This window comes from Limulus polyphemus, unplaced genomic scaffold, assembly GCF_000517525.1.
Source record: "Limulus polyphemus unplaced genomic scaffold, Limulus_polyphemus-2.1.2 Scaffold1134, whole genome shotgun sequence".
Taxonomy (NCBI): domain Eukaryota; kingdom Metazoa; phylum Arthropoda; class Merostomata; order Xiphosura; family Limulidae; genus Limulus; species Limulus polyphemus.
In genome coordinates, this window is record NW_013666744.1 from 267,887 (window position 1) to 280,538 (window position 12,652).

General features: G+C 33.8%; 1 protein-coding gene across 2 annotated transcripts in view; it reads left to right on the top strand.

Annotated features, from left to right (window-relative positions):
- Positions 1-4,103: 4,103 nt before the first annotated feature.
- Positions 4,104-12,652, top strand: part of LOC106462290 (ATP synthase lipid-binding protein, mitochondrial-like) — a 12,565-nt gene continuing 4,016 nt past the window's right edge. Inside the window, exons 1-3 of one of the 2 annotated variants that reach the window (XM_013922191.2) lie at positions 4,104-4,221; positions 8,306-8,390; positions 12,466-12,525. In XM_013922191.2, coding sequence (XP_013777645.1) covers positions 8,346-8,390; positions 12,466-12,525 — 105 coding nt within the window. In that variant the 5' untranslated portion in view covers positions 4,104-4,221; positions 8,306-8,345. The other variant, XM_022389494.1, reaches the window with a different exon arrangement.

A 12,652-nucleotide genomic window follows, 5' to 3' on the forward strand; every position in this document is an offset into this window, starting at 1 on the left:
GTGGTTGTGCTGCAAACCAACATTGAACAAATGTTATTGTGAGTCATGTTGGGTATTTGGAGATCACAAGAAGACCAGTCTTCCTTATTTCTGGATTACAGAGTTCTCTGACTGGCAGCATGTAACAAGGGACATTCAAAAGTTCATTCTTGTGTACCTTATGAACAGTGGATATTTCATGGTAATTTGGATGAATGTCTAGAAATTCGACGTAAAAGCAAAGCATTTTGTTAATACCAAGTTCTTGAACACATCATCAATGTAACTTTGACTCCAGTGATACCAAATTTACCTTTTAGAGAGTACAAGAAAGAAGTTTCCCCAAAATACTGTGGCAGTTGTTTTCCTTTAGTTGAGTTATTGAGTAAATACGATCCGGTTTTGGAAGAGCATCTCAAGAAACCAAACGAAGCAGTTAAACTACTGTCTCATTATATTGTGAAAGGCATAAATAGTGAGAAAAAGAAGCACTATTTCGGTAAATTATCATTGACACTACTCAAGACAAGAGCAAAGTTGATTAGCTAATCCTAGTAGTTAGGTACATGACAGTAATCACTAATGAAGACCAGCAGAAATAAAAGTGATTTTTTATTTTTATGGTTTCTGTATGGCATCTAGCCATAATGCAGTGAAATGGGTGCACAAATTCTACACTACTGTAACGAACTTGCTGTTATGTATTTATTTTATTATGAACGTTGTTTAGATTAAGTATGTATTTAAAAACATACCTAGCTTACAGTGTTAGTTACGTACTGCGAAACTCCCGCCAATTCTCCAAGGTTGTAGAATATTCGTGAACGTAAGAATCGACAATATATCCACTTCCGTGTCCAGTTAAATATAGCTCAGTATTGTTGTCGGAATTTTCGAGAACACATTTCCCGCGCCTATAAAAACAGTCAACGCGACGCGCCAAAAGAGAGAGCCTATTAGTCGTCCAGTGTGCTACAAACTCCGAAAGCTTTTTATAACACTCATCAATCGAAAAAATTAAGACATTTGAACAGGTAGAGTTATAAATTTCGAACATCAGTGGATCCTCATTGGACGTTAATATCTTTCCGAAAATATTACTGGATTTTCATCGGATATTAGTAGTTTTATGAAAATATTATCTTACTTCAACAGACCAACAATTCAGTGTGGTGACGAATGAGACTTGAAGTTACCTCGCTAAATATCAAAGGAATTCCAATCTAGAAGGAATATTTAAATATTGTTTGAAAGTTAGTGAAATCTTTGTTTATGAAACTTTGCTTGTAGTAACTAGTCATAATAATTGTTATTGTAAATTATAGTGTTGTATATATATATAAAAACTAAAAACGAAAACGGTGTGTATCAATCTTGTTGGCAAATAGCACAAGTTAACTAAAATATTGGTTTCGAACTATCACGGACTATCTATCACGCTTCCCAGCCCCAAGCCACTTTCTTCATCATCGACATCTAACTTACCGAACGCCCTAGTTATCGACACCTCCCCCGATTTCTACCTACCCGACGAACCTTTCTCAGTCTTCCGCTCTCTCACCAACGACACTGAGAACCCCACGCCTTTACCACCTGCCCGGAACCAGAAATTATGCCAATTTAAATTCAAATCCACGATAAACTCCAAGAGACTACACAACAATTTCTAAAATTAATCAACCCCCTAGCACCGGCCTTCACTTTGCCTTCCCTACTTGCTACTTACTTCTTCCCATTAATAGAACGCTGATAACGGATCAGTCGTTACCAGTGAAAGTGGGTTTTCTCGGGGTACTTCCGTTTCCCCCACATTAAATTCTCGGCAAAGGATTTTTAGATCCCCGCCGCTCTGATGGACCATCTGTCCGATATCGGCCGTTTAGTAGTTTAGTTTGCTCTTCACTTTTTATTGTATATAATTACTCTCTCTTGATCTTTTTAAAATTACATATCTAGTCCGCATTAATTTCCCATTTCTCAAGTTAAGCCCATATTTCTAGACACGAGCGGGGTGAAGGAGGATTGTTCAATCTTCGAGCACCCCAGATTAATAATTATTTCTTCGGAAATAATTATTTTTAAATCTAAATAACTGCCAGTAACTACTAACTACTATTTCGGACTATTTCAAATTCGCAATGCGTAACAGTACTCAGAAGAAAGAGACCTTGACATTCCAAAGCTACCAGGCCAAGGGTATGGTGGAGTGGCTAAAATGGCTGGTGTATACATAGGAGTTCAAGTACGGATACTTGAAAATTTTCCAAATGCTAAATATGTTCAATGTGCCTCTCACAATTTAAATTTAGTTTTCAATGATTCAATAAAGCGAATTACAAAAAGAACAAACCTTTTTTGAACTTTTTAAAACTATATGTTTTTCGGATATAGCACAAAAAGATGGGCAATGTTATCAAAAATTGACCAGCCTAACGTAAAACGTAAAAATTTCTGTACTATAATGTGGTTTGTTTGGAATTAAGCACAAAGTTACACAATGTGCTATCTGTGCTCTGCTCACCACGGGTATCGAAACCCGGTTTTTAGCATTGTTAGGCCGCAGACATACCGCTGTGCCACTTGGGGACCTATAATATGGTTATCATAACAATTGTTTGGTGGCATTGCATTATAATTATGCTGATATTATGAAATTTCTGTCAAATATTATTATGCCGAGTAATAATTGTGAGGAACGTAACGAAGTTGGAAACATGGGCGGCTGCAGGGGTGGAGGGGAGCAGGAGGGGCACTTGAACCTCCCGGAAAATGAGAAACATAATTATTTCTTTATTCATTAAGCATGTGCATATGAAATTTTTTATTCAATTCACAATTTCACACTACTTTGCCCTCCCTGGAAAATTGTTTGCGTACGCCCATGGCTGGTAGCTTGCTGCTGTTGAAACATTTACAGTCATTCCAAAAGAGTGTTTCTTATTGTGCTTCAAACTAAAATCTTGCTTTCTATAGACACTGTCTCTAATATTTATTAAACACTGTTTCCGGATCTAAATAAAGAAAGTGAATCCATTGAAAATGCTTACAATAAGACTGCAAAGTTCAGAAATGAATTCGGTGTAATGATAATTTTGGTTACCATAAATGAGCATTGGGGAGTTGAAACTAAGTTTTTAGAAAAACGAGAGCCAAAATTGAAGCGTAATTTGGAAAAAGACTTTTCATCGACCAAACTCCAAAGATTAACTCATCCGGAGTTTGTTTTAAGGTTGAATGGAGTTCTGATACTTTTTTTATCCCATGCTACGATCAACATTAACGGCATTGTCGGTCAAAGACCTTAAAACGCTGTAAGAGACCTGGCTGAAATATATCAAATTGACCTTTCACCCTCTTTACCTGAAATCGGAACTTCCTAAACTAAGTACAATAAATGACATTGCCAAAATGCTAATTTTAGATAATTATGTTCTTTCATCAACATTTCCGAATGTTCGCACAAGTTTGTTGTTTCTCTCAATATCGGTGACATTAGCAATAGCTGGGAGATCATCTTCAAAGTTAAAGTTTATAAAACATCACTTTAAAAGTTCAATATCACAAATCCATCTCAGTGGACTTGCAGCACTTTCTGTAGAACAAAAAGTTTGGACACAAGGGAGTTTATTGACAGTTACGCAAAGCAAGTAAACTTTATATATATTAAAATGCACTAAAGTAATAGATGTACTTTAGAATATCACTCAGGAACAAGGTAAGATTATTTAGCTTCCTTTTTCTGTGTATTTGTAATTGTTTTATGTTATATTTCCAGAAGGGCTCGCAATCTTTTTCTGAGCCCAGGGTTGTGGGAGTCTTGCTACGGCATTGTACAAGACGATTTTAAGGTTTTCTGGCTGATATGAAATAAGCCAGTTGAAGCACAGGTTAAGTGGAATTCGATGTAATAAAGTGCATCTATCTATCTATCTATATTTAATGCAGTATAATTTACTGACACTGGTTTTATAATTCTTTGTATGATTATTAATAAATTCCATTGATAAAAACAGTGAGAAAACAATTAATTGGCTTGAATTTAAGAATGAGATTTAATATAGCATTTCTAAAACTATTTTTTCTTACTCGAGTTATATTGCAATAAAATTCTGAAAGCGCTCGGTTCGTAAAAACATTACACTACAGTTAATATAAGGGTTGGAAGAACTATCGTAAATTCTCGTGTAGGTGTGATCTGAATTCTGGTTCTGTGGGTTTGGTAGGAGGAATAGTCGTACATTGGTATGAAAATCTTGTGCATCGTAGCGGTGAATAATGAAATATTTATAAAAATAATATTTCTTTTACTGCCACCAATTTTTAAGATATATTGTGTTTGACTATTTTGTATTCCGTCTGTAGTGATTTTTCTTTGTTTAAACTTTTCATTGAAGGTCATTTGTAGATTGTACGCCATACTGTGTAGTGTTACTAACACTAACAGTTCACTATATTTTAAGTTTTCGTGAATTGTTAGCTTTACAGTTATTAGTTTACTATTTAGGCATAGGTGTTGCTTGGGCTTGGCACATTTGTATGGCTTCTATTTACTGGTACGAGTAGAGTTTATTGGATAAAATCGTGTGTATTAACTTGTAGGATTCAAGTTTGATAATTTAAAACTTGAGCTGGCATAACTTCAAATCAATTTCAAAGTTCTGTTCGTTGTTGCACACCTATCCTGGAAAAAATAGAAGTTTTAAATTCATTCGGCCTTTACTACTGCTGATGGAAGTTCATCATAATAAAAATAAAACTACTTTAAATGGAACTTATCCTATCTTTCAGTTTAAAATTTATTTAAACCTTAGTGTACTGTTACTGTTATTTACAGAATGTACCACAAAGAAATTGTATGACATTATCCCATCGATATGCTGGATGATCATGTTAACTTCAATAAGATCACCTCTTACCCTGTTCTAAAAAATACATAAAATAAGTTCCTTCTTAAACTATCCCACTAAGATCGGCCCGGCATGGCCAGGTGGTTAGGGAGTTTGACTCTCAATCTGAGGGTCGCGGGTTCGAATCCCAGTCTCACCAAACATGCTTGCCCTTTCAGCGGTGGGAGTGTTATAATGTGACGAACAATCCCACTATTCGTTGGTAAAAGAGTAGCCCAAGAGTTGGCGGTGGGTGATGACGACTAGCTGCCTTCCCTCTAGTCTTACACTGCTAAATTAGGGACGGCTAGCACAGGTAGCCCTCGTGTAGCTTTGTGTGAAATTCAAAACAAACAAACAAACCCACTAAGATCACCTTCCATCCACCGAATTATCCTAGTATTCCCCTTCACTCTTTCCAGTAAGTTAATATCCTTTCTTAGATAATGAGACCAATACTATAGAGTATTCTAGGTTAGGTCTAACTTGTGATTTGTTTAGTGAGAAAATGATATATCTTTGAATTGCAATTGATATGTCTGGATAAATTATAAACTGTAAAATTCTGTCAGCTTTACTACTAGTAAAAGAACACTGCCTTTATAGCTTGAGTGACTTATCCACTGCTATGCCAAGATAATTTATTTCAATCTCGCTGTCGAGCGAGTTCCCATTTCTGTTTAGATTTAGTAATTTCTGAATTTTGCTTGATGTTAACACCACAACATTTATGCATATTATTTCCTTTAGTGATGTGGGTGGAAATGGTCTGTCCAAATTTTAAGTAATTCACCATAGAAATTTGACTTCAATGCAGCACAATCTTTCTTCAAAGTTGTACACTTTGTATTACAAAAAGAAAACATCATGAGCAAGCCAACATAATGTAGATGATGTTCAAATATTACTAAGGTAGCAAGTAATGAATGAGAAAATTAAAAATTTTAATGTTTTATGTTTTGTATAAAAAAAAGTAAAGGGGACCACATTTTTTTATCAAGTGGTTGGTTGGGTCCCTATGAATCAGTAGATTAATACCAGTGGTGGTTGAAATTTCACTGTCAACACTAAAATTTGGACTTGATTGTACAGAAGATAGTGGTAAGTTTGGTCGTCATGGTATCTGGCAAATGATAAAAAAACAAAAACAACAAGCCTTTCAAGAATAGTATTATTGTTTTTGAACAATACAACTTTTGTGTTCATTCGTTTGTCTCTTGCAGAGAAATTTTCATTTGAAATTAATTCTTTACCACTGTTTGTGTCAAGATTTTGGTGGAACTGTGTTGTCTTTAGCATAGTAATTTACCAATAGATCTATTTTCAGTGCTAAAGTAGTCAATGTACACTGAGAGAATGTCCAAAAGTTCTTATACTACTAGCCCCAATAAAGCTGCAATGACAAAACATTAGCTGAAATAAAGAGGGTGAAGTTTGTTTTTTTAACTTTATTGGCAAAATGTTCAATAATTTTGCCAAAAGTGTCCCAGATGTCATGAACAGGTTTAAAACCATTCTTACAGTGAAAATTGATGCCAAAATGGAAAAGTAATCTCTCTTTAGGAAGTCTTTTCATCAATGCCAAAGCAAAATGTTGGGACTTTCATTACATTTCTCAAACCAAGAGATTGAACCTTAAATGTACTCAGAATTTTATATGATGTTGCAGATTTTCTTTTGTTCAAGGTTGCAAACAAAACATGGCAAATAATACAAAATAATAAAAGCTTTAGAAACCAGAAATGTTTTTTTTACCCAAGAAATAATTTCGAGTTAACTGATTGTTAATTGTTAGATTGTGCTGGAATATTGTAATTATTAACTGAAAATTAACTTTAAATATAAACATTACTTGCAATATAATCACTAACACACACACATGCCCTCACTAGGCTAACCATTGTACAAGTTTCTAAACAACAGAATTAATTTTACCAAAGAAGAAATCTAGATGTGAATTTCTATCTTTGTATTTTTGAACCTTTTCATAGATCACTGAAACAAACTATCCATAGGCAGATTATCCAAAGCTCTGTCTACTTATGCGCACACCCAAGTTACCTTTAGTCCTTATTAGAAAAATGTCCAAATCTTTTAAGCAATTTTTTGTAGCTTCAGTTTCTGAAATTAGGTACTCATGTAGTACTCTGATGTTAAACACTTTCACATTTGTTCTTCCTACGGGAAGGGTACTCAAACTGCACTGTATTTTAAAGAAGGCAGTTCAGAAAGATGATCTCCTTGGAATACATTTGATCGTTAATTGAAAGTTGATTGGTAGGAAATGATTTTGTTGAACAAGCTGAGATCAGCACATAAAGAAATGGAATCATTGAGAAAATGTACACATATCGTACAAAACGAGTTACTATATACTTTGCCTTACATGGTAACACTTTATGTCATTAATGCCATCTGTTCAATTAAGGAATAAACTTTTAAGTGATTTTTGTGAAAAAAGCATCTAGATTCTACCTTATTTTCAACAAACAATGTTTAAAATTTGAACCAACTCATTAATATTTCTTTTACAAAACAAGAAGAGCAAATTTATAAGATACCTTTTATAACTAATACTGTCAGTTTGAGGATGAATTTGTTGTACAAGTTTCTCTCTTTTATCTTTATGTATCAATATTTTTCGTGCAATAAGGATTCCAGAATTGCACACAATATTCTTATATAATTTTCACAACTGTTAGTTTGTTTTACCTTAACCAAATGCTTAGAAGTTAGATTTGTGTTTCAAACGTGTCACTCAAATGTAATTTATTTCTCATTTTGAGGTAACCTGAACCTTAAAACATGTTTATAATCACAAATTACTCTTAATTCGTTTTTAACTTTTGCGTACTTACTCATAAGCCATGGCTTATCCACATGAAATTACTTCTGAGAATTTTTCTGAAGGATTTAGATTGAAATAAAATGTTGAAAGCCTGGATAATTTTATAGTAGGTGAAAATGTGTAGTAATGCTGGGCAATTGATGAATATAATCAATTATGTATGAGCATGTTAATGTCATAAAAGTAATCATGTAAATCAAATTAGTGTTTTTCATTATTACTGTTTTTGATTATTCTGACTATCCACATCTCATATGAGAATAATCATTCAGTTGTATGTAATTGATTAATGAGCCCAACAATTGATTGTGAAGTTCCACTACTTGCCCACTTCTAACCCATAGCCAAAGTATGTAGTCCATTTAACTTGTATGCATTAGAATTTACATTCTGTAAATTTAAATGCTTTACAATACATCTAAAAATTGGAATATTTTCAAAAACCTTTACTTTTCAGTATTAATTTTTTCTAAGTATAAGAATGTGTATGTATTTAGAAATAGCCACAAATGTAAATTAGCTATTTGAATGAAGGAGTATGATTACATAAGATTCTTCAAGAATTTCACATATGTTTGTGTTTTTTTTTAAGGTTTTTGTTTCGATTGTTGGTTAAAGCTCAACAAGTCATTATGTATGCCTGTGCTCAGTATGCCTGCCCTTTGACCAGGGCAATGGTGAGTTTTTCAATTTTTGATTTTTTTCATACAAATAGGTTAACCTCATATTTTTTCATTATCATGTATTGTTTACTCCAAAAAGATATTCTTTCTCATTTTACAAATCAAATATTCAACCATATGATAGTCACCTTTAAAAATTTTAGGGTATCATCTATAATAGCCCTCATTTTCACAAATGTTATAAATGTACGGTGTGTGTGTGCCAAAACAGAGAATTAATTTCTTAATAATAGTTCACACACTTTAGTAAATGAAACAATTTTGATGTTAAATACGGGAGTTTATAAATTTCTCTGATCACTAAGCCTTTTTGGAACCATGTTCACCCTATGCTTGGAACTGCTTATACATCTAAAAATGTATAAGCTCAATGGAGTATACTCTCTACAATAGAGATATGTTGTAGCTACATAATGTTCATGGTGATCTTTTTCTTGATATTCTTTGTATTATTGTTATGTATATATATATATATATGTTGAAATCAAAGTACATGTGTTACCTTATGTTTGTTTCTATGAAATGATTGTGCATTTTGTGTATTATTTAATGTTAGTAGCATTAAAAAGTTCTATGTATAATTTGATGAAGTACTTTGCCATAGATTGTAGTTTTACTTGTTAATATGTGGATGTTGAGGTTTGTTCAAACCACAAAAAATATTGCCTTATGTGCACTTGGATAAGATGGCTGTGAAAAAGTGTTTTGTACACTTGTTAAAGTGATGACTATTATGGATGACTTTAAAATTATAATAAATAATTAAAAACCACATTTACTATTTACACAATTAAAACTTTATTGAAGCCGTACGGCTTCCACTTTAAAACAACACTCTTAAAAGTACTAGTTTCGACATGATCTATGCCATCTTCAGGAGTTACTTACAAGCTATGCTTTATAGTTTTACCCCTTTTCACAATGCTTCACTATTATTTACATATTTCCTTGATCTACTTTTAGAAGATAAAAATTTATTTTTTACAATTATTATATCTCACCATATGTCAACATATAGACTTGCTGGTCCTTCCGTATATCAACATATTGACTTGATGGTCCTTCGTCTCTATTTAATACTTCTTTTTGTTTTTTATACTTCATTATTTTTAATATTTCTCTAATATTTAATGCTATAATACTACAAGGTTGAGCCAAAATTAAAGTTTTTTCCCATAATATTGTATGTTAGTGCCAGTAATTCATATGCATAGTTATGGATTACCTCTAACACAAGTGTATAATGAATGTACTAATTTACAGGACTGTGTTTGAAGGTTCATTTGCTCCCAGCAATTCAGAAGTAGTTATAAACATTCAAAGGTTCATTAGGCAATAACCAAACAATGTTGGATTTTTTATCTTGTTAACAGAAACTGTTTAACAATGTTTCAATGGTAATCACATGTTAAATGTCACTCACATGAAAAATTCAATCTTTTTAATTATATTTTGCTCATTACTTAAACAAAAGTTGTATTATAAAACATACGCACCATGAAAAGTTATTGGTAGCAGCGTCTTCCATGCATCGGAGCAGACCAATATGGTGAAGCACAGAGGGGTTACATTTAGTGGCTACATTGCTTCTAGAAAATGTAATGAATATCTAGTGTACAAGATGTAAGAGAAATGTTATGGTAGGATAAGAATGAAACATAAAATGTATTTGTTAGCACTAACAATTTAGAAATGTACTCACCTTTCTGCATCATAAAAAGCTGTTACCTCACATACACTGTTTTGTGAAATCATCTGCTTCTTAGAAGCCTTTTCAAGTCTGTGTCAGCCTATGATGTAATCATCATTAGACTATATCCCTCTGCCAATAGGAGGGTGATGCATCTTCCATGCACAGCCATATCTGTGTGTACTAGAATTGAACATAGACTCGTTCAGAACTACTTTTCTTCAGTCAAGTTTTTTTTTTTTTCATAAGATTTTGGTACTTATTGTTTTAACTATTTTTTAATATTTGTCATGCAGTCTTTCTTTAATTGTCTCGATTATATGAAAGAACTTTACCAAATTTTAACCTTATCAGTAAGAACTTTAATTCCAATGATATTTAATTTGATTTTCTTTTAATCAACTTTGTACATTTTGAATGTGTCTTATTATTTACCCCAAATGTACGTCTTGTTTGTGGTGGGTAGGTTGGCTTTCCATATTTGTCTCAACTTCCATCCTCTATTTCATTCGCTTGGGGGGTCTCTTTTTACTCCATATGCTGGCCAGGTTCAGCCTGGTTCTTTGTGACATTAAACTTTTGATACCAGGGCTTTCATGTCTCTTTCATTTCCTGCACGAGTTTTTTTTTGGACACTTTATTCTTATTTCTATTGGATGTGCCCATACATGTTCATTTCAGTGGTTTCTGGTCTGTAAATACTGATATTTTTGGAGATACACTGTCTTCTTTTCATCTTTCTAGGTCATGATTGCTCACTCAATTCCACATAACACTAGATGTTTCTGTACCCTTTACAAAAAAATAATAAGTACATCTGGCTGTACATATCTACTGGGAACTTCTTGGGAGATATTGTAATGTGGTGTCCTGTAAAACACTACCAGAAAATACCTCAGATCTACATTTCAAACTAGGGGTGGGCCCAACCAGTATCTTATTGGGAGGGAATGCACTACTTGCAAGGATTGGGGAATAAGAGTTCTCCCATGTTTCATCTGGAATTGAGTTCCCACCAAGAGACAGTGCAATGGGTTACTAGGACTAAAGATAGCAAGAACAAGCCAGGTTTAAGGGCAGGACTACACCTGGTGCTTTGGGACTTGGATTTTTCCCTCAGGATGTAATTGAGAGCTCCTCCTGATTCCACCTGTTGTTATAAAAGGTATCTTGTAAGTATTTGACGAAGACAGAATAGCCTACAGCCCTAAACACTTTTCCCTTTCTGACGTTCTGCCCACCTTTGTGACTTTTGACCACTAGTACTGGATTTTTTTCATATCCTTTGCTGTATTATCTCTATACTAGAAAATCAAAACTAATGGATGAAGAATATTCTCTGCTTGAGAAGTATGCAGTCTTCAATCAGGTGCTGCTACATTAGGCAACCCCCTGTTGAGTGGAAGCCATACCTTATGGCCTTTCCCATTCTCTTGCTATTTCAGAATGGAGTTTCTCTGTGTAAATAGATAAGCACTCATTCTTCCACCATCTTCAGTGTGGGATTCTAGCTTTTATTGGTGCAGAGAGGTAGGTAATGTTTCTGAGGTTAAGATCTTCTTAATCTGAAAGTGTATTTCAGATAGATACTTAACTCTCTGCACCACCTCCCACCCTTCTTTAATACTTCTGGTGAATTTCATTTGCCTCGTCAAGAATGCGCTTATGATCCTGTGCTAGTGTTCACAAGGATTACTGCATTGGAGGTCACGGCACCCTCCTATAGGTGGAGGGCTATAGCGTTATAACAATTACATCATACTCAATACACATGGACATGTGTAGGGGGTGGGAATTTGTTCAAGGCTTGTGACATGTGTAGGAAATTCAATGCCAGTTGCATGCAAGGTAATAGCTCTTAGTGATGAAGAGAGTTAAGTATCTTATCTGAAAAACATTTTCAGGTAAGGAAAATGTTAACAATGTTAATCAAAATTGTTACTCTTCAGTGCATTTTGTGGTTTTCGATTATTTGTTAACAAAGATTTAAACGTGAACAGGAAATAGCAGAACTCGTGAAAGGCTAGTAGACACACTCTTGCATGACTTGTAACACTTAAGTATTCTTACAGGTATGAGATGGATATTTAGTCAGTGTTGATTCCATTCTCTCCCAGCACACACAAAATCAACATGAAATGGTAGTATTTTTCTTGGATTGTAATTTAGAGCATATTTTTTGAGGATGTGGCATATGATAAAGACCAAAATTCATGTCCCCAAACACTTTCAGCTTGACTTAAGGTAAACTTACAAATTGTTTGACTTGTATGGTTGAAGGTACTCAAGTAAAATATGTGAACATATTTGTGATTGACCTGATTTAACATTAGGTGAGAGTTGTCATTATTGAGTAAATTCTTTTCTGTTGAATTATAGATCCTGTCTGGTTCCCGCAGTTTACTGAGGCCCTTAAGTAGCACAGTTATTAGCCAAGAGGTAGGTTTTGTGGGGGAGAAATTTTAAACTTTCATGAAAAGCGTCAATGTTTGATAATATATTTATGTGTGTGTGTACTTTTATTAGTATTAGTGTTATGACATTCCTTTATTAAATACAACAGTAA